The 22,136-nt window shown below is 37.5% G+C and overlaps 1 protein-coding gene and 1 long non-coding RNA gene across 2 annotated transcripts in view; one reads left to right on the top strand and one right to left on the bottom strand.

Annotated features, from left to right (window-relative positions):
• Positions 1 to 22,136, top strand: part of LOC133213161 (uncharacterized) — a 403,544-nt gene that overhangs the window by 330,669 nt on the left and 50,739 nt on the right. The window lies entirely within an intron of this gene.
• Positions 1 to 22,136, bottom strand: part of COL25A1 (collagen type XXV alpha 1 chain) — a 308,091-nt gene that overhangs the window by 15,247 nt on the left and 270,708 nt on the right. The window contains exons 19-31 of the mRNA XM_061355191.1: positions 21,143 to 21,205; positions 19,803 to 19,871; positions 18,850 to 18,894; positions 16,815 to 16,859; positions 16,177 to 16,254; positions 13,137 to 13,160; positions 11,970 to 12,014; positions 10,317 to 10,361; positions 9,935 to 10,015; positions 9,155 to 9,217; positions 7,455 to 7,505; positions 7,090 to 7,116; positions 2,003 to 2,056 (exon numbers count right to left, since the gene is read on the bottom strand). Coding sequence (XP_061211175.1) covers positions 2,003 to 2,056; positions 7,090 to 7,116; positions 7,455 to 7,505; positions 9,155 to 9,217; positions 9,935 to 10,015; positions 10,317 to 10,361; positions 11,970 to 12,014; positions 13,137 to 13,160; positions 16,177 to 16,254; positions 16,815 to 16,859; positions 18,850 to 18,894; positions 19,803 to 19,871; positions 21,143 to 21,205 — 690 coding nt within the window. The remainder of the gene's footprint in view (positions 1 to 2,002; positions 2,057 to 7,089; positions 7,117 to 7,454; positions 7,506 to 9,154; positions 9,218 to 9,934; positions 10,016 to 10,316; positions 10,362 to 11,969; positions 12,015 to 13,136; positions 13,161 to 16,176; positions 16,255 to 16,814; positions 16,860 to 18,849; positions 18,895 to 19,802; positions 19,872 to 21,142; positions 21,206 to 22,136) is intronic.

Here is a 22,136-nt window from a genome sequence, read left to right on the forward strand (position 1 = left end):
TTCAGCATTGCCTCATTTCTGTAAAAGAAATCAGTAGGCACAGTTTGATTATACTTGCTTTCCTTTACTTTTAAGGAGGCATAAATATACAGCGACCAGCACTTTACATGTATTCTCTTAAAGCGAGATTGCCTTTCCAAATGTTAAATAATGTGGCTTTAAGAATGTGGTTATGTTTCATATTAGAAATCACTAGTGCCCTTCTAGGTTAATATTGGCCCACGGTTTTTCTTATTAGCATGGACAAAATGTGATCTTGTCCAGTGACAGTAAGCAGTGGCACCATGTACCATTTTTAATTAAAAGTCAGTTTCTGAAATTTGCAGGCAAAAATGTTTTCCTTCTGCATTCACATAAACACATTCAAAAGTTGCAAATGCAAGGTGTAAACCTGCATTAAACCCACATGATTTGTTATTTAGATAATGAGACATATATCAATGCCAGGCACCTGCTAGATAATTATTCTACAAACAACTTCTCTTCCCAAACAGTAATGAATAACTAAATGAACAATTACAGCAATAAACTTGCTAGTTGGTTGCTTGTTAAAAACCCCTTCCATCTTTCTTGTGAACTTCCTCCCATTCATTTAGCTATACAGAAAACGCTGGGTGAGCAGGAATTTTTTGCACACTTTAGTTTCCATAGTTTTGCAGATCTGACCCTCTGTGCTCTGTGCAATTATTGAACCAATTTACATTGCTGCAGTTCCTGTCCCCTTTGTAATTACGATTTGTCAACAGACATGGTAGGGCTGATTCGAGATGCAGGTGTATGACTTACTATGACCTTGGATACTTTCATAAGGAAAACACTACTATAGTTCTCTTACATACATTAGAAGAATAGTTTATATTACAGCACATCGTTTCTGAAATAAATTTCAACTCGTAGTACATATGCATATCCTTCAAGACAAAAGCTTATGATCTGAGGATAAAAGTACAGTATTTATATATGCTTCTCCATCAAAATTATTTCCCAAAGTTCAGAAGATGACGTTCAACTTTATCTTCACAGAGTTGATAGAAGAAAAAGTTATGTCCTAGTTGAAAAAAAGACTTACCTAAGACCTTCAGACTGTTAACTAGCCTGAGTGGTGACTACAGGCTACTGTTTATGTTTTGGACTGTGTTGCATGTCTTGTATATATTTCTCAACACAGAGCTCTTTAAAAATGAATCATCAAGTCATGCATACCTTTCTCAGGTGTACTACTATTAAAGCTAACTGGACCTGTGCCATATGGCTGCATCCTTAATATATCAATCTGAAGTTGTTTTATCACAGCTGTTTTTTAAGTGAGAAATTCAGAGACATAATTCTAGGCTGTCAACTCCTTGGAGGATTTAGTCAGTATAAGGTATCATCTTTTGTTTTGTTGTACAAGTTGATGGTTGTATTGTTAAAGATGACAGGCTCACAGTTAAAGATTAACGTCCTTATCCTATTTCCACTGGAGAAAAATTACTATGAATATTTCAAGTGAAATAGGAGGACTCCTATCTTCTAAGCCTAAAAAAAAACAAAAAAAAAAGGAGGGGAGAGGGAGAAAAGTTTAAATTATTTTTTTAAGATAAAAATATTTAAGTACAAATTGGGAAAAATACTCTTTTTTTTTTTTTTCCGTTGCATACATATATAATCAGATCACACTATCTTCTTTTGTCCCACTTTGTCCTCTCAATCCACTTACACTACATAATGAAACCAACCAAAATGATGTTCTGTGTAGCACTGTGAACTTGAAAGTCCTGTAAGTTTCTTATGGATTAATCGTTACAAAATAGCAGCTTCTCTGGCGTTTATGAGTTACAAAATCAACCTTTAATCGGATAAATGTGTGTAACTAGAATGCACATACAGTTCTGGGCTGATCCTTAAACAGAGGAGATACAGTTATATTTAACAACATCCTGGCACACTGTAAGCAGCCATATGACATTTTGCCATGGCAGCGGTTGCTTTGTAAAGAGAAGCACATAGAACATATACTTACTCTCTCTCCTTTAGGACCTGCAGGGCCATGGGGACCAACTGGGCCATCTACACCCTACAAAAGGAAATAGAGGTTAAAAGAGAGGTCTTGTTCTTACAAGTCCGTACTTTTAATAACTGTCTTCTAGCCAAGAACTAACATGGAATCAGTCTTCACCAGAAGAAAATTCAGACTTAACTGTGATGGGACATGGGCAAACAAATCCATTTGTCTTCCAAAACTCCATCTATAAGCTCTCTGGCTATGAGGTAACCCATCTTTTTTCTAGTTGGATTTTCCTTTATTCATGGAAGTCACTAGATTTACAAAGATTTAAAATTTATTGAAAAATTTTCTCAGGAAAAACGGAAGTGCCAAAGTTATGGGTTTGCTTTGGTTTGTTTTGTTTTAATATTGATTATTTTTTAAATGAAAATGTCTAGCTGTATGGTGGACTTACCTGTTGCACTCATCAATAGGAACCTTATAGAAGCCTTCAAATGCATAACTCCATCCCTCTTTCACTTTATCCATTTCTTTATCATTATTAAAAGCAAATGATTTAATGTTTATGTTTAATGTGAAAGTGCCTGTGGCAGAACCCCAGCCACAGAACGTCTGCATCTGTTTTGCTGATTCCATATTAGCATTGAACAAGTATGTCTTCCTATGTAAACTAATCCCTAACCTTACTCAGGAAAATAAGCACCCCAACCAAGGCAGCTGTCCAACCAAAAATCAAAACCAAACTGCCTTTTAGGATTCAGAGCTCCTTCTACAGAGGGTTGCATTCTCCTTCCCACTTGTATCACTCTAAGAGTTTGCCCAAAGTCCCCTCTTATGCACCATGAAAAATGCCTGCAGCATTTGGCCTTCCTTCCTCTATGCAGTGCGTGAGGTGCTGGACAGAACATAGGCTCTGTAATGAAGAGCGACACAGAAAGACAAGGGACTCACCCGGGATCCTGGCTTTCCGTCTAAGCCAGATGCTCCCTGTGTGGTTAGGTGGAAGCATGGATGATGGGTACAACACGAATGACAAGAACGTGAGATTAGTAAGTGATGCTGATGAATAAACATAATTCAAACGTACAGTGCAAGTTGTGACAGGGTTTTGAAATGGGTATCACATTACTACAGCATGTTAGTTAAAAATTCACATAAGACATCAAGAGCCTGATTCTGTTCTCGCATCAGCGTAACATCTCTGACCCACCCTTGCCTTCACGTCACAGTACATTAGATCAGAATAATGTCAAGCTATAGGAGTGCTACAAACACCAGATGTTAGGGTGTTTCTGAGCCTTAACACACAAATATTTACCTTGTGCTTTACTTGCATGCTTTCTAATTTGTAAATAATGACAACATTGAATCCTATACTACACAAAGAAAGAAAAATATATGCTAACTATGATAGGAAATATTTAAGTGCAAGAATATTGCATCATGCAGCAAAAAAAAATCTGGATCCTGATTACAATGGCCTCATTCATTTCTAAGATCCCAGGAGACAATCACATTTCCTGTTTTCCCAAAGTGTTCCCAGCTTAGAGCACACACAGGGGCTGCAAGTGGGCAGCACCCGGCACTTCGGGCTATTTGCTCCAGCATCCTTGGGGACGGGATGACCTCTGCTGGATTTTATGTGAATAACAGAAGAGCAACGAAGGATCTCGACAATCCCAGACTGCTGGCAGTAATGCTGGGACTAGAGGGACCAAAACTATTTGGGACATTAGAAATAATCTGGGCCCCAAAAACTCCAATCCCTAAGCCCCCCAAACCTCCAAAATTAAAAAACCCAACCCCAACTCATTAACAGTTAAAATGAGCCGTTTTTAGGAAGTCAAACACCTTGCTCTCTAAAATGATTAGAAAAAGCCTTAAGGAGCAAGACAAGAATATGAAAATTTGAAAAAATAATAGAATAGTTTGTTCTGGGTTAGAAAAATACATTTCTGGCAGAACTGAAAAGTCCTTCTTCCTTTTAGTTATTTTCAGGGGGTTGTCTCAGACCTGCACAGCTCCCTCTCTACTTAACGGTAACTGGTAACTGGCAAATGATTTTCTTTTTTTTCCCCCAAAAAATAATTAAAATTCTCAGTGAAGCTGACCTTGACCAGGGACCCTGTACATAATTCTTGAAAATATTAATCAGAGGGGTTTGCGTTCCTTTGGGTCAACTAAATCTTTTTCCTCTGTTTTGTTATTAAGAATGTAATCACACAGAGTAATCCTAAAAGGAAAATTGAACTCTTTCTGTGGGGAAAAAAACCAACCAACTAACTTTTCAGAGTGCTTTCAAACACACAAACTCTTTTCTGTTTTGTCAACCTAAATTTTAAGAATCATAATGTGAACATGAAACATGAAAATTTATTTTTAAGGTCCTTCATTTATTTGTAATACAAAATTTATGCCAAACACTCAGAATGGAAATTTTCTAAAGAACAATACAAGAGTAACAATCCACCATCTCTAGTGAATGAGGAAAGTAAATAAACAGAAAATCCCTGAACCAATTTTTAACTTTCCTCAGTTAGACTTCTCCATTTTAACTGCAGAAGTACAATCAGTGGATGAATAACTGGGGAGATGGGGTAAAAGGGAAGATTCCTTTTTTAACACAAACACCATACAACACTCAAATAACAACATGATGTAATGGTGGTGATAGCATCCCTGTGACACTGAACACATTCAACTGACACATAACAAAAAAACCCTGACAGCACTGGGTGTTACAGGTCATTACTATGGATGATAGCACACATCTGGGCTAAAACAAAACAAGACATGCTCTGCTCAGACATGGTATATTCTGTGTATACTGTTGAGTAAATCAGAGTTGTTCATCAGGAGTAGAAAGAGAAGCTTGTTATTTGCACTGAGATTGAGTAGTTGGGGATTTTTACTTACTGGAAGACCAAGGGGCCCTCTGTCACCCTTTTGACCTGGTTCACCCTTCAATCCTTTAAGACCATTTAACCCTGGTTCACCCTAAACGTAAAAGTATAAATGCCATATTTTTGGTGCTATAATGGGTGCTTAAGCTTGGATAGAAGAAGCCAGTCTCAGAAATGGTTGCATATTCCAGTTTGAAACAAGGACACAAATTCAGCCTTCTCAGCTTACTGTTAATTTACATACTGATACAATACTGAGCAAAAGCACTTGGGAGGTGTCTGCTGGAGATTAAAAATCTGCATGAAAAAAAGCTACAGGAAATTTATGATTAACTGATTCTTTTGATTTTTTTTTTTCCCTAATAATTATCACTACAGTTAGATGGTTTGAATTAAGTGTGAGTTTTACGGGTTTTTGGAATTTCCTCAAATTCCAATACAGACAAATCAAACTGAAAGAAAACTTTCAGAAAAGTAAGTCTCAAACCCTCAGGTTTCCGTAGTGGGATCTCCTGAAAAGTAGATTTTGTAAGGAAGCAATATTTTTTCCTACAGCAAACTGGAATTTGCAACAAAATCTTACATAAAGATATTTTAAACCTTTAAGCACAAGTAATTAAACAGTAACAAGTTTAAAGAATCAGTATAGGTTATACAATGCCAAGCTATCCAGGAGATCCATAGTTTCTGTGTTCATACAGAGAAATTTTAAAATACAAAATATGGCACTTGTTGTGATTGTTAGACGTTGCATAGCCTATTACATTAAACATCACTAAGAGGATAATGGTGGGCTTGGAGCTGCCAGTAAATTATTCTTGCATCATGAAACACTACGCTATCATGAGAGCTGCCCGGTCAAAAAGAATACTGACCACACGTGTTTCTTTTGGGGAACAGAAATATGTGGGTATTTCATCCAGACTGCTCCCCATGGCCTTGTTCCTACATTTCTCTTTGATGTATTATGTTACCTTATATCATATTCATATTTAAAAAGAAAAAAAAAAATCTCAGTAGAATCAAATCTGCTGCTTTAAGTAACTCCAGATATTGCCTGCCTGCTTTGCACCCTGCCTAAGTAGCCATTTCTGCTTTTTTCTATTCAACACAATGTGACTTTTAGAGCAGTAGCACTGAAAATGCTGAAGTTTTGGAAACAGACCTGGAAATCTCACAAAAGCCTGAGTCTTAGGCCAGAAGTCTGATGTAAGGCAGGGCTGGTGCTAAGATGGAACAGACTTGACGTCAAAAAATGATTCATGAGTCAGGCTTCTTACGCCAAGGTAACATTAACAGTCTCATATGGAGTCAAACCTGTGAGTTTCTGTCTTGCACTTTAAAAACACAAACAAAATCCAAATTCTAAACCAAAACCACCCTCCTCCTCTTACTTACTTACTTTTTTTGAGAAAGGTGCATTTGATAAAGAAGCCACAGTGAATTAAAATGATCATGCCTGAGAACACCACTGCCCCTAGGTGAATGCTAGGCTATAGTGTCACATTAGATTTTAGTTTACTTGTGCTTACTGAATTACAGTACAAATTAAAATATTCCGACTTTGCCAAAACCTGCTTCCCTCCTGATCTATTTTCATGGGCTTAGAGTCCCTACAGTGTATCTCCAGGCAGTGTACTGTGGAAAAAGTTTGAATTGTATTGCAGACCTGCCTGATCAGGGATTCTAGGTTGGAAAACATGAAAATACACACATGAGTTTGTAATGGGGAGTTTGCATAATGTGTGAAGGAACTGGTCAGCAAAGTACATGGCCCCTAGGAAGGTGAAAGGCCACTCATACTGAAAGAAGCAGGAGATGTGAAAGTATATAAATAAAGAAGCTTATCTGACTCCATTTCCTGAGTATGCAACATACTTCTATGTTCAAAAGTAATTCCAGTTGCAAATGCAGTGGTAACTTGCCCATAAATAGGATTGCATTAACTTAGTGCCACATTTCAAATACTAATGCAAAAAATGGCCACTCCCTAGGAGAATTACTACACAGAAACAATCGCGGAAAATTTTAAAAGCTTTTAAGCTATCTTAATATTAAAATCTGCTTTAAGGTTTAAGAATATCAAGAACATTTATTAAATGAGACAAAAGACAAAACATAGCTGCATGAGTTAAAGAACAAAACAGGACACTTTGCAGACATTAAGAACATGGCTATTCAAGGCAGCCATTGATTTACCTTTGGGCCAGGCAGTCCATGAGGTCCCTAGAAATAAAGATATTTATTTCATTATGAAAATATGCCACAAATTTTTAAGAGTTTGTTGCTTTACAGGGGTGCAAGCTGCACCTGTATTTTTGTCCTCACAAATGAAATGCAGCTGTCAATAAAGCAACTGCAAACATGTGATTCATAGAATGAACCAGACCACTAGTGTGTTAATACTAACATAGGCAGCTTCAGTTTGTTTCTCTAGTTCCTATGAATTTTAAGACATGCAGAAAAGGCCCTAAGTTAGGTCCTTCTGTAGTGGTCACAAACTCTCCTAGCACTTTACTAACCAGGTATTAAAATGACAAGAGAGCTCTTCCTCCCAAGCTTACCATGGGGCCTGGAGGACCATGTGGCCCTGGTGGTCCCGGTGGTCCTATCATCTACAGATAAAAAACAATGGCATTAGATCATGCAGAGTAAAGACCTCCCTCACAAATACCAAATGTCAGACTGACACTTCCTCTGTTGGCACGCTTACAAACATAACAATGCAATGGTGCACATTGAGAGCATATCTAGAAAGGGGGTTAGAAATGGGAATTATTTTGATTCAGAAGACAGGATATCTGAAGTGCAGATTTACCTGTGGTATATGGCATCATGCGTGTCTCCTGATTCTTACTCCTAGGGTCTAAGGTACACTTTAAGACACAATGGGTTAAAAAACCCTCACTAAAACAAACAGTACTGAGCAGGGATGCTTAAACTTTTAATACTTTATAGTATGTGCTATTTAGTTGTCTTTGTACTGAAACAGAAGATGATGTGTGATTTTACTCCTCCCCAGTACTGATGAATGGAAAAGATACTAAATCCAAGCCAGGGTTTTGTATATTTGTAAAAAATTTCCCTTTGTCTCTCATTTTATTTCATTTAGTCCACTTGTACTAAGAATTCCCTGAAGTCATTAAAATAGGTAGTCAGATTGCTCAGCATTATTGCATGCATATTCTGTGCTGGTTTTCTGTATTTGTAACAAATCCATGGAAGACAATTCCATGATGATATATAGTTTGATATTACCTCTCTTCCTGGGTTTAATCCTGAAGGGCTGTTATTGTAACCTGCAACGTGCGGCAGGGATGCTGGTGTCTCCAAACTTATGTGCAACCCCTCTGCTACACTAGCTGTTGGTGATGGCCATAGAGGCAAAAAAGTGATCTTTGAAACCTAAGACAGATATTTCACCATCTGTGAAATCTCCTGAAAACTGAAAACCTTGTTTCAACTAAAAACTGAAAAAAATCTGGAACAAATTAAGTTTAGTTTCAGAGAATGAGACTCAGAGATACAGGGTGCATAACATGTCCTGCGATGGCAAAGCTTAACCTCCCCAGAGCTATGGCTCCAAATACCCAGAGCATGGCACCACTGACAAGGCAGTCGTAGCTAACTTCTGCTCTGAGGTTTCCTAGCTTGCTGTGCCCGCATAACATTAATCGCCCATATCATAAAGGTATTGTCTAGGGAGTTTTTTTAGGTGTTCGTTTGTTTGCCTTTTTAAATGCTTTTACAGTGCTTTGAAAAATCAGGAGAATGTCTGGTCTTATAAAACCAGTCTCTGCCACTATTACTGACATCATTGAAATCGGTCTAGTCTGGCTCTCAGTGGACTTTATGAAGACCCCGGAATACAAGGTGTTGAGAGAAATTTGGTGGTTTGGGGTTTTTTCATCAGTTTTATCTCTCTATTTTCCTTTGCAAAGCATTTATCTTTTGATTCATTACGGAGCCAGAAGGCTTTTCCTGAAGTGATCAGGACTGCTGCTTATAATGGGAGAACAGAACAGAACAAGATTACGTCTTTTAGAATTTCTTAAATGGTATTTAGCTCTATGACCAGAAGTCTGTTGATTTTCAAAAGAGCAAATAATTATTCAAAGGAGAAAAATATTTTGAAATTTTAAGTGTAGGTACCATCAAGGATGTCAGGAAAGATCAGTCATGAATATGAAGCATTGTTCAGAATCAAAAGCTGGAGAGCCATTGCTGGATTATTATGTTCATTGAGCACCACACTAAGACTTACTGAAGGACCCTGGGCACCAGGCAAACCAACATCTCCTTTTTCGCCCTTCATACCATTGGATCCCTACAAAATCGTTACAAAACAGCATTTATGAACAGTTTTAATCTTATTAGCAATCAAACTAGAAATTGTAATATTTATTTGCAAATAATTATAATTTGTAAAAAGAATAATACAGCACACATAATGAAATTACATTTTAAAAAATTGGTGTTACTTTATTAATAACTTAATAAATGTAAAAGTATGCTTTTATATTGTCAGTTGGGGCATTATGTTTATAAGTCCTTAAGCTGGCACTCCATGATATATTTTACTATGGAAACATTTTTGTAATCGTTACTATTTTTTACTGAGAAACTTAATTTGTACATAAATATATGTATAGGAATAGGAAGAATGTATCCCATACATAACTGATTCTTTTTCTTCCCCTTTTCAACCTGAATAATTTGTAATTTCTGACAAGTGTTCAAAACATAACTTCTTTCTCCTACAAGCTATGCTTGCTAAATTGTGCTATAAGAGAGGTACAGATCCGATCAGCATGCCAACTAATCTCTCTTTTCCCAGAGCAATATTTTGTTTGACTCTAAGTGGAATGGAAAGTTCTGGCAATTTACACCTTCTCCTAGATTAGCTGCAGAGCAACCTCAGACTTTTCCTCCGCAGTGCTTTCTGTGCCATGTGCAATTTATCAGCACTGTTGGAAATTTCTGATAATGAAAGAGATAAAAAATACAAGTATTTAGGTAAAATTAATTAATATTTCATACTCACTGGCAGGCCAGGCAGTCCAATTCCTCCCTTTTCTCCAGATATTCCAGGATCACCTGTATCGCCTTTTGAGCCTTTAGGACCCTAAAATATGTATTTATTCAGCAAGTAATAAGTGAAGAACCTGAGACACCAACAGAATTCTAGCTTTGATCCTAATAAAAAGAATAAATCACTCTGAGGATTGATCTTTGTTATCAATATGTAGTAATGCAGCCATCATTAGACTGCATAGTATGCCGCAACATAATAATGACCTTTATTAATGGCTACATTATTATTTAATTATGAAATCTAAGATACAATTTGGGACCACAGAAATAAGATACTGAAATAACCTATGTTTCTGACATGATCTTTGCTACACGATTTACACATAACGTACTTGTTCGCCATCAACTCCTGGAGTTCCTGGGGATCCTGGTTCACCCTGAAAAAGACAAGATAGAACTGGATTTTTTCAATTATCCCAGACATTAGAGGAAAGAGGCAGGAAAATAGCTTAATTAAGAACAACAACAAACCCAGAGAATATTCTGTCAAAAAAGAACAGAATGTATACATATACATTACATATACATAATGCAACATATTGAATAAATAGCTCCGATGATTAGGCCATGATGCAAACTTTGGGCTGTACAGAGGTCAGACAAGTGCATAAAAGAAAGGAAAAAGAAGAAACCCCAGAAGTTTGGTGAAAAAAACCTCAATCCAATGGAAACTTTGTTAGTGACTGGAATAAATACAGAATCATGCCTCTTGAAATATGTAGGATAGATGGAGACTTCATGTTCTTTTTCCTGGGCTAATATAGACCATCCATCCAGTGAAGGAATTCACATTCACAACATTGCCCTGTGACAGGTTCCTGAATAGAATTCTCCAAGGGAACAAGTTACATTGCTGGCTAGAGACTACAACAGTGGAAACAAACTCCTGGAAAGGTTGAATTCTCCTTCATTAATTTTGAATGAGAACGCTCATGCATATGAAAGAACAAAACTGCTTTCACACTCCAACTCCTCTGTGTTTTACAACATACTGCAAGCTGCAGAAATCCTGGGGTAGATCCTAATGCAGAAAGCCATTTCTGCATACTTAACTGTGTATTCCATTTCTGATTTTCATGTAGAAGAATAAACCTAGTTTGTCACAATTTCTCAAACAATTAGCACGTATAATGTGATGTATTTCCATATGATACCATGGATGAAGCTTAAAATTGAAATGTCTGGTATTGTTATTGAAGAAACATGTATTTACTCCTGGAAAAGTCTAGAGTCACTGACAGAAGATAGGCTACATTTAGTACTTAAGAAGTAGGAGAATTATATCAGCTAATTTAAGGAAGGTCCACTAACTGCAAGACTTTTTTATTATTATTATAGGCAAATTTATTATTTAAATTTTATAGAACAGTGTGGCATATGGTATTCATCGTCTCTGTGCGGGCTGCTCAGTAACACTTCTGGTGTTATAGCACCAGCCAGGTAGGATTAGCAAGCCTGGGTTTGCAGCCAGGCTCCTGCCCATATGTGCATGTTTTAATTTTTCCTGACATTAGAAAATACCATACTTATTTGGGTGGGCACCACTGTCATATAAAAGCTGCATTCACATGCGCTCATACTGTGGCCAGTGGTGCCTGCCACAGTTTTGCCTACCTCACTCTCACCCAGCCAGAAGCAATGCATGAGCCACTGTCTGACTGGGCAGCTACTTTGCAAAGTCCTAGGTAACAGCCTCAGTACACAGCCATTGGGGAGATGTTTCTGCCCTGTTTAATACTCATTAATTTTGCTGGTTCTCAGCTGAGCATCTGTGTGTGGAAAGCACCTACTCTGAAAGCTACATTTCAAAAGGCTAGGACACAATGTGTGAAATGCGCCATATTCAGTAAAATCATGGTTAAGTATTCTGTACAGGAAAGCTCTGTGTACTTGTGTGCCCACATCAATTAACCCATCCCCCCACACCCCTTCCCCCCCAAGTACCTCCATCTTTAAGATACAATGGGTAAAATAAGGAAGATCACCTTTGGCCCTTGTAGCCCTTGGGGTCCTGGTGGTCCTGGTGGCCCCTAAACAGAAAGATACAAATGTCTTAGTTTCTAAATGAACACCTGCAGTACTTGCCATGTAAACACTCTCTAAATGTTAATATAGGTACCATAACAAAATGGGTTAGATTTTTAATACAAGGGTAACCAAGACCAGTTATGGACAAGCTGTTAATCTATGACGACTATCAACAATCAGAAGGGTACCACAAAAACAATGTTAAAATAACAGTACAGCTCATATTTTATAATAAAGTCCTGCAGCTCCCATTGATAAAATGGCAAAGCTTGTCTTAATGGCAGGGAGACCAAAAGACCATATTTGCCAGCCCTCACAGCCTGATTCAAAACAATCACAGGTCAGGAGAAACTTCCAACTGATTGAAAACAGGATTCTGCTAAAAGATGCTAAGTGCATTAAGGGATAACCAATGCTTCGTGAAATCGCCATGGAACAAGTTGTCACTACTTTTTTCATTTCTACCTCTGGCAGTAGGCAGGGGCAGAAACTGGCTGAGGTAAAAGCACTGGGGTGTTCAGAAATGCTCACATTTTGGGAACAGGTGCTGGAAAATTTATCTTAGAAATAGCTGATAAGACGGGACAAGGGAAATCCTCATACTTTGGTACTATTTTTTTTTTTTTTCCCAGAAAATAATTGATTTGAATCTAATATGAAAAATCCCAAAGTTTCTTCAACGGTAATTTGAAAGAACTGATTTTCTACCCTGAAAATAAGGTTAAGAATAGAAAATTGTTTAGTACTCAAATCCTGCTACATGTTTTCACTCAACGCCCATGTCGACACACAGAGATGGAAAAATACACCAAAAATTCCAGAGCAGCTATATGCCTAGATGAGTACCTAAAGAAATAATGGAGTTCTGTATTTTTCTAATCTCTTAAATTAACTGAAGCTTTGCCATTAATTCATCAGGAGCAGAACTGGTTCCATTGTTGAATGGCTTTCAACAATGAGTTCCCTGTTATGGACACACCAAGAAAATAAACAAATAAATAAATGTGATGATGAACCAGATTGACATCCAGTGAAGGCATGTCCTGAGCTGGTAGAAACATGAACATGCTGTTACACAAAGGAGGATTTCTAAAACACACAGTAAGCAATGCAATAGGAATTACCGTGACAGTGAGGGTGGCGATCCTCTGTTGGCAAAATGTATTAATAAAAGACACCATTACCAGAACTGAACAATGATATAAATTATTCTGCTTGCTACAGTTATCATCTCGACAAAACCTATGCTGCATCTAGGAGATGTCATGCCTCAAAAAAATTAAGAGTAAAAACCATAATATTTTTAACTCTCACTGTTTTACTAGCTGCTTGGTTTCTATGGGAATCAGGATACTGCACAGGTCAAGACTGCACATTCTTGCACAATTTCAGAGATTAAATAAATGATGACTAAATAACAAAATCATAGCAAATGTCTTTCAGAAGGTTTTTTTAAAACATTTTAGGAAAACATGATGACTTAGTGCCTTAAGTTGATTAAGCCCTGTGTTTTGCGGGCTTTGCAGCAATGTTTAATTAATGAATACAATTCCTAGATGCGACATAAAATTGATTTTCCCATAGAAATATAGATATACAAAAATATTAAGTTCTGAATCCTAAACTGCTGGCCCGCAAACTCAGCTATATGTACTACAGTTCTGCTTTAAATGCTTGGAAAGACAAAATACATTTTTATCATGGAAGGAGGTAAAATCTCTCAGACTCGCACGTTTTGTTTTGTTTTGTTTTGTTTTTTTTTTTTGCTAAAGAATACTCTAAAAGCAAGTGAAGAAGTGTTGAAAAGTCATTAAAATGCTTGTCTATATTTTTAAACAGGGTAAAGACTCCAGATACTGCTGCTTGCACATGCTTTCCTATTGCCTGTGAAGAACCTACTGGCCTACATGGAAGAAGAAATATTTAGCTTCACTAATTGCTTTCCTATGTGGAAACAAAGGTTTGTAAATCTTCCATTTTAAGCTTTAAAACAATCTTCATTTGCCAGTGTGGCAATACATACTATAGTCAAGAATCTGGAACCTGCTCAATAAAAAGTACTTGAAAAAAATGAAATCTCTAACACATGCTTTAATGCATTGATGCCCTTTATATTTTAACATATTAATAGAAATAAATCAATCACTTTAAATATACCGAGAAATTCAGTTTATCTATACATGAAAACCTAAAATAACAATTCCAAATGAATGTTTGCATTTCACAGTAGTGGGTTCATTTTAAGCAGCTTATTCAGGTCTGAATATCTGAACTTGTAATTCCTACAAAATTTAACTTTTGTAGCTACTGTATTTTGCTTTAGGAAATTCTGCAGAATAAGTCTGGAGAGACACAGATTTTGTATCTGCCCCTCCCAGTGAAAGCTACATATGCTCTGCAGGGGTCTTGTTTGAACTATGATGATAATTTTAATATTGCAATTTTCACTGCTGATGGACTCGTGAGATTGAGTAGGAGGCACAGGGAAAAGCAACTAAATTGTTCTGAAGCTTCTAGGCTACTTGATTTATTACCAAATTCTAAAAAAACCCCAGACTGGCAGCCCAGATCTTGCAAGCTTCTTAAATCAGCAGGCCAAATTCTGTGCAAGTTCACAGCTCAGTGCTCAGCACTGAAAGTTCTCATTTGCTCCTATGGGAGAGAGAGCTGCAAATCTCAGACCCCCTAAGAATTTGGCACCAGGAGACTTAGGAATGGGTGCTTGCCATCTGAAAGGACTGAGCTGGATTTGGCAAGGATATTTTCAACTGATCCTATATAATCTTACTTACACCAGCGTTGCACAGCCATTCCCATTAATATCAATTATTTGTTGCCCTGGATCAGAAGGTGATGACATCTGAAATGATTTACAATGGGATAAGGGCCTCCTAATATATTTCAACCACTGTAATAGGCTTTAGTCCCTTTTTAAGACTTCCTTATGTGCTGCAGGTTTTCTAAAGAAGCTTGAAAGTAACATTGATGCCAGAGTTAAGATACAAAGACAGAATAAAGGACATACAGGGGTTAAAGCCACTGGTAAATCTGTGTCTGGTAATGTGCAACATTAATTTCAGGCTGCTTTAGGCATCTAACTCAGAGAGTAATTTAAAAGACTGCAAGTTGTGTGTTTGAATTCTCTTAAAAGTAAACCAAATGAGACAGATATAATGCAGAGCCTCACAACATGCCTATGTAGACTTCCCTATAGACACCACTCACAATGAAAGATCTGACTTGGCCTTAATGACATACAGGCTTTTAGATTTTAGTAAAGGCAGTGAGGGTTTTTTCATATTTCAAAAGAGTCTTGAAAACCAAATGACTGGCCAGACATCTATCCACTCCCACTGAGTAACTGCAAGGAAAAAAGTTCAGTGAGAAAATGATCAGATGCACAATGAGCCAAATTCAGTCTTGAGTTGCACATAAGCAAACCATTCACTTTGGCGGAGTAATACTGCACAGAATTTGCATCTGTGTGTACTGCAATGTAAATCACTTTGACTGCAATGACACATGTCACCTTGGAACTTTGCTTTTACCCAAACACTCATTCATTCTTTTTGTAACCCCGCTTTAATCCTCCACACTTCTTTGCACACCAGTCAAAATAAGTTTTCTGGAAATGAATAAGTAGGAAGACTAGTCCTTGGCCTATTTAACATACTCAAGTTGCTGATTGAATCCCCAGCTTGCTAATGGAACCGTGTTACATGGTTTCCAAATCTCAAATATTCTGCTCTTTACATTTTATAAGAAGAGGAGGAAGAAAGGGAAAAAAAGAAATGTCAATATTATACTACATGAACTGAAAAGCAGACACTTCTGTTGACCCTATGTATATGGTTTATTGCATGAATTCAGCACTAAGTACCACAGCCAGCAATGAATCAGCTTTATTCTCATTAGATGATGTCAGTACTCTCCAGGGGAAATGAAACTAATCCATTCAGCTAATTCGTATCAAGGAAATAGTTTGTCTAACACCAAACAGAAAACCTGGTTTCCAAATATAGAAAGAGATTCTTGGTTAATAAACCCAGCAAATCTTTGCACACAAAATGTTTTCAAGGTCTACACAAAAGAGAAATATAATGCTATCAAACTGCTTTTTCCCAGACCAGACTAAACCACTCCAGCCTTGTTATGTTTGCATACCTGCAGTGCTTCATGGATGTTGCCATTATAATCAATTATCTCTGTTGCACCTTGATCGCCTTTCTGTCCAGGTGGTCCCTGTAATACATTTTCCATGAAAGTTTTGAGACACCTACCAAAGACTATTCTAAACACTTAACTACTGACACATGCTTTGACTTGATTGTGCAGTGTTGGAATCCTGTTGTACTTAAAACATATTACTCCTAACCACAAAGTAAGCATTAAACTGAAGAATGTTCTCAAAGAAAACAATTACTAAAAAATAAAAGAAAGATAAACATAAATATAAACAAACAGGTCAGTACTCAGTGACTTGTTCTGTTGGGAAAGCAAATATGTGAAACCTCTGAGGTCAAATATTTAAGCAATTCCTATATTTTAGTTCTGTACTGGCTGTGAACAAAGTCAGAACATCTGGCATGTAACATCCTGGCCATGAACTATGAATAAGAGACTGCTTCTAATAGTAGCAAGGGCTGTTATTCATATTAAAGGCCAGTTAGCATCACACATTCCGTCAGAGTCAAGTGCCCAATTTCACTGGTTTAGTTGGAGTTACTCCTACAGTTTCAATTCATAATATGGACTGAACCTAAGAGTACAAAACAAATATCTGAAATGAGAAGCAGACTTACCCGTGGACCTGTAGATCCTGTGTCACCTCTGTCACCTGTATCACCCTATGTAAAAATTATATTTGAAGACAGGAATGCCATTTGAAAATACATTATGTAGTTCTCCAATTTTAAATATAGTTATCTTAAATAAGGTTAAAAGGCCTCTCAACAGAAACAAAATGTGGATCTTGATTTATTAAAGGAATAAATACATAAAAATCTGTGTAGTGGCATTTATTTCTCTGTAAATTGTTAGAGTGCTGTATTGATTTGGAATAAGAAATCCCAGTGAACCAATAAAAGACAGATTACCAATTAAATAACTTGTATAACTTCCCTATTCTTAATAGTGTTATCAAAAGCTTTAAAGTAAAGTTAGAAAAATGAAATCACTCAATCTGAAAACACTCAACGACTTCTTCAATGGTGTGTTTCAAGGTGTATAAACTTTTCTTTCTGCAATCACGACTCCCCTAACTTTCTGAACTTCCCTTCTATGAGTCATTGCCTCCCCTACAAGTACAACATTATTGTTAGAATTAGAATTCCTTTACTCCCTTACTGTGACAGGCTTAGGATCTTTACCATCTTGCACAGAGCCTTTTTTTCCCAGCTATTAGAAATGTTTCAAGCAATAAAGGGAATTTCAGACATGTATGCATTCATAACCCAGCGGCCAGTGACTATGATTCATTTCATTTCACAGTCACTTTCATAGCAAGGTCTTACATTTTTATATTACTCAAAATTAATATGAATAAGAACTGCAACTTTTGCTTCTGTTGAAATCTATAAAGTTTTAGTACAAGTCAGGGAAGAATGATTAATTCACCAGTGGCAACAGAAAACACAGAAAATAGAAAACTTTCATGGGGCTAACGAAGGAATATGGAGAGCAGGCTGCTGGCAGGACATGATCAAGGTTGTGCCATCTGCCTTTCCTTTCAGTGTTGCCTTGGCAGCAGCTAGGGAATGTACTATTAGAACTGTTAAAAAAAATGAGTTCCCAACCACTAGCTCGACTTCTGCGGGTCAGATTTTCAAGACATGCAGGTAAAATGAAAATTGTATTTCCTTATTTGGTATAAAAGGGATTAAAGAGGATATATTTATCTTTCTGGTGCATTTAATGCCCAGGTACCGTAGGCAAATAAGAGGCTGATCTACTCTTCTACTCTCACTCTGATGCTTTAATCCTCTCATCAGCCCCATCATTTTCCAGTGTTTATTTCTGATAAGAATGAATGAGGTTAAGTGGCATTTATTTAATCATATCCTTAAGCACTGTGAATGGACTGCTCCTCAAGGACCTTACAAGTACTGCAAACAGTATCCTATCAGCCTACATTATCTTGTCATCTTTATTATGACATAGACTCAACAACTGCCTAATCAAATCTATTTTGATTTTGCTTTGATTCCGTATTATAACATGAAAGAGACTATTGAGCATGGTATTTGCACAGTGGATGAAGTCATAGAAAAGCATATATCTTATTTCTCTACATATACGTGAACCAACTATATCTATATGGAGGTAGATGCATGGGTAGGTATATATAATCAAATTATTTTTCTTTAAAGTAGATAAACCAGTAATGTAGCCTACAAGTCTTGCCTTTGTAGACTTCTGGCTGTTGTATCTCAGTACATGGAATACCACTGATTCCTAACTCATCAAAGGGTGGATCCACAAAATTATTATGAAAAACAATTAAATCCCCACTGGCATAGTCAGGTGTTGGCCCCTGGCATGTGGGAGGACTGACCCACATTAGTTATACAGAGAGAAACCAAGCTGCATGATAAAAACCAGAGCAGAGTGGAATAGATGTTATAACAGAAAAAGAACTAGAATTACAGTGTTTAAAATACACAGGTTTTAACACTAATAGCTACAGCTAAAAGTCAGAAGGTTTGTCTTATAAAGAACACTGTAGACTGTTATGGGTTCTTTTAGAGAGATAAGTGAAGTTTCTGTGAAATATTACAAATTTATCCTGAATATCATTATGTTAATTGCTCAACTAAATACAGTTTCTTTACTACTAACCTTTGACCCTTTTGGGCCTCTAGATCCAGGTTCACCTGTTTTTCCCTGTTTGCAGGAGGACAGACAAGGAGAAAAGTTGATACAGAAATGGAAATGAAGAGAAAAAGAAATTAGTAATAACTAACTACAGTACGAACAAGCAGAAATACTTCATTTTATATGACCAAGGTAATGAATCTGTAAAGGCACTGAATTTAATAGCACCCAGAGTAAGATATTCTTTAACACCAGCATTCAAAAGCCACAGGTTCCATTCTCCCAGTGGAAAAGTAGTATCAGCATTAGTAGACTAGGTATCATTAACAGTGGCCTGCAGGAATTACTGATGTTATTCCATAACTCCTCAAAAATTATAGGTAAAAGATAGTGAAGATAAATATCCTAAAATAAGGAAACAACATGTTACCACAACTTCTTTTCCTAACAGTTCAGGTGAATACAAAATAACTAAACTGTGCCAAGGAGCACGGAATCTGCCTTATTATTTTCAAGATGTGATAGGAAAGGGATGGTACTGACACAGTGGAAAATATTAAGACAAGACTAAAATCTAGTTAGAATGATATCTTTCTTACAGAGTTAGAAGACAGCATGCAAAATGGATTTTCTCTGCATTCAGTAGCTACACAATAGCTATGTTGGTCAAAGAGTTCGAACTTCAGTACTGAAAGTTAGGGACCTGGAGGTCAGGGTTTTAGTTGGAATGAATTAGACCGACTCCATGACAGTGTATGTAGGTGGTATGTTTACTTTGTAGACCAGATAAGAGTTCATTCAGACTGCAGCTCCACAGCTGTGAACACAAAACTGCCATTGTGTTCAGGACTGGAGCATTTGACAGCATTTTCATCTAAGAGCTCACTCACTAAGCTTTTGCTCTATTTTTCAGCAGGACAAGATGTGTTTGTAGGTGTTAAACTAACAAAACATTTCCAAAGTGAAATCAGACTGACCTTTGGTCCAGGAACTCCAGGTTCACCCCGCTCACCCTTCCCAACAGGACCAGCCTCTCCTCTGTCACCCTATTGCAACAGATACACATATATCACAGCATACCAGGCAGTCTTCAGCACACCACCATCTCAGCACAAACCAAGGAAACCAAACCATCAGAAGAAAACTTTTTCAAGGTAATCTGTGACTTGTAGTGGGTTGGGGAACTCTCTGCTGAGTAAATACAGTCTTCTTGAAGGTAAAAGAAGGCAGCTTCAAAATGGAAATGCTTGGGGTATTTTCCCTATTCTGAAAGGACTGGAATAAAGATTTTCAAATGGTGAGACCATTCGTACGATTCATAATACTCTAACTGTCATACAGTCACTAAAAAACAACATGGGAAAAAATGAAATAATATAGGTTTAGTGGATCTGTATTTTCAGAGTCTGGAGTGTAGTATCAAAGTTCTAATACCTGCACATACTTTCAAGCTTTTTCTTAAAAAAAACTAAATTAAAAAAATAATATTTTCTTCAGTCATGCATATTCAGTGTCTTGAGCGAGCAAGCTTTGGAATGCTAACATGAATAAAGGCAATAGGTGAACTTAAGTTATGAGTGGATAAAATATCTGCCTTCATATTGTTTGAGGGGATCAGTACAAAGACATATATCTTAGCACTGATCCATGAACTAAGATTTTTCACGTTTTCTGCCATTAGTACCGTGTCCTGGGTTTAGCAGTAGCAGTCATTTTTCTCTTTCTTGGTAGCTGGTGCAGTGCTGTGTTTTGACTTTCGGGATGGGAACAGAGCTGATAAAAATAATGCTTTGGTTTGGCCAAGGGCTTTGTTGGCCTCATGCTCTGCCAGGGAGGAGGGAAGCCGGGAGGAAGCAGGGACCTGACCCAAACTGACCAAAGAAGTATTCCATACCACAGCATGTCATGCCCAGGAGGTAACTGGGAGTTACCCGGAAGGAAGTGGACTGCAGGGTTGGAGGAGGTATCGGTCGGTGCTTGATCGGGCTGGGGGGGGTGAGTTACCGGTTGCCTGGTGATGAGGTGGTGTATTCTCTTCCCTTGTTATTTCCTTTACCATTACTATTATTGGTGGTAGCAGTAGTGATTTGTGTTATACCTTAGTTACTAAACTGTTTTTATCTCAACCTGTGGGAGTTGCATTCTTTTTGATTCTCCTCTCCGTCCCCCCAAGAATAGGGGAGGGCAAGAAGAGGGGGGGGAGAGAGTGGACAAGCTGTCTGGCTGGGGTTAAACCACGACATACAGTCTTAGCCTCTGCTATATAATGAGGAAGCTGAAACTGGCATTAGCTGCAACGGCTGCCAGTTACCCTTACCTTTGTTCCTGGTAGCCCTGGCAACCCAGGTTCTCCTTGCGGACCAATGAAACCTGGTTCACCCTTAAAAAATACCATATGAGAAGAACGTTAGATTAGTTGTTTAGCAGTAATTCAAGTTTCTTTTGGATAGTATTTTCCCTGTTTTACTTAGAGCTGTCCAGCTCCAATGCAACAGTTATCTACACATACTTTTAAACATGAGTAACTTTCATCAGCATAAATTCTTGTAGCAAGCCATCACACAGCACATGAAAAGCAAAAGAAGCAGAAGGTGTCAAACATAGTTTTGAGAGGTTAAGGACTGTTAATATGCAATCTGTACTGCTAAATAATATGCCAAAATTATACCAAAAGAAGTATGAAGGCAAGAGGGGAGCTCTGAGTAATTTCTAACTTTAAAAAGGGACAGTTCATATCAGTCATGTGTTATGAGGTAGTTTTCTATCACGAATGTGAACAGATGGGCAGACAGGGTAAGGGTGCAACAAAGAAATGACAAATTGAGAGGCCAGGTGGTACTGTTGCAATATGTGTTCAAGGGAGGTACTTAGCTGCATCATGCCCAAAAAGGGGGTCAAAAGCGATCTCCTTTCAAGTCAGAGACCCCCAGCATCATGGTACTCTCCCTTCTCATACTGACAGTAAAATACTTCAGTTCTCTGTACCCAACAACTTCTCTGACTGTGAACAGCTGGGAAAGTCACAGCTCTCCTCATTCCCCCTATTCTGCCCCCTTTCTGTCCATTCATTTGTACAAACATAACAGACAAATAGCAGGAATCAAGCTGAGCTGCAGCAGAAGCAGCATTAAACAGAAGAGTGAGGACATATTTTATTACCTATCTCCATGCCTGAAGGGGGATAATGGAAGATTAATAAGCCATATGGTTTCCTTTCCAAACTCTCCTGGACAAGATTTCCTGCTATTTAATCTTGCATTTTTTTCTCGTAAGTTTGAATCAAGAAGATACACTCACAAGCTATTGTAACT

The sequence above is a fragment of the Neopsephotus bourkii genome, unplaced genomic scaffold (assembly GCF_033783945.1).
Source record: "Neopsephotus bourkii isolate Nb327-2 ecotype Australia unplaced genomic scaffold, CSIRO-AGI_Nbou_v1 NB_787, whole genome shotgun sequence".
NCBI lineage: Eukaryota > Metazoa > Chordata > Aves > Psittaciformes > Psittacidae > Neopsephotus > Neopsephotus bourkii.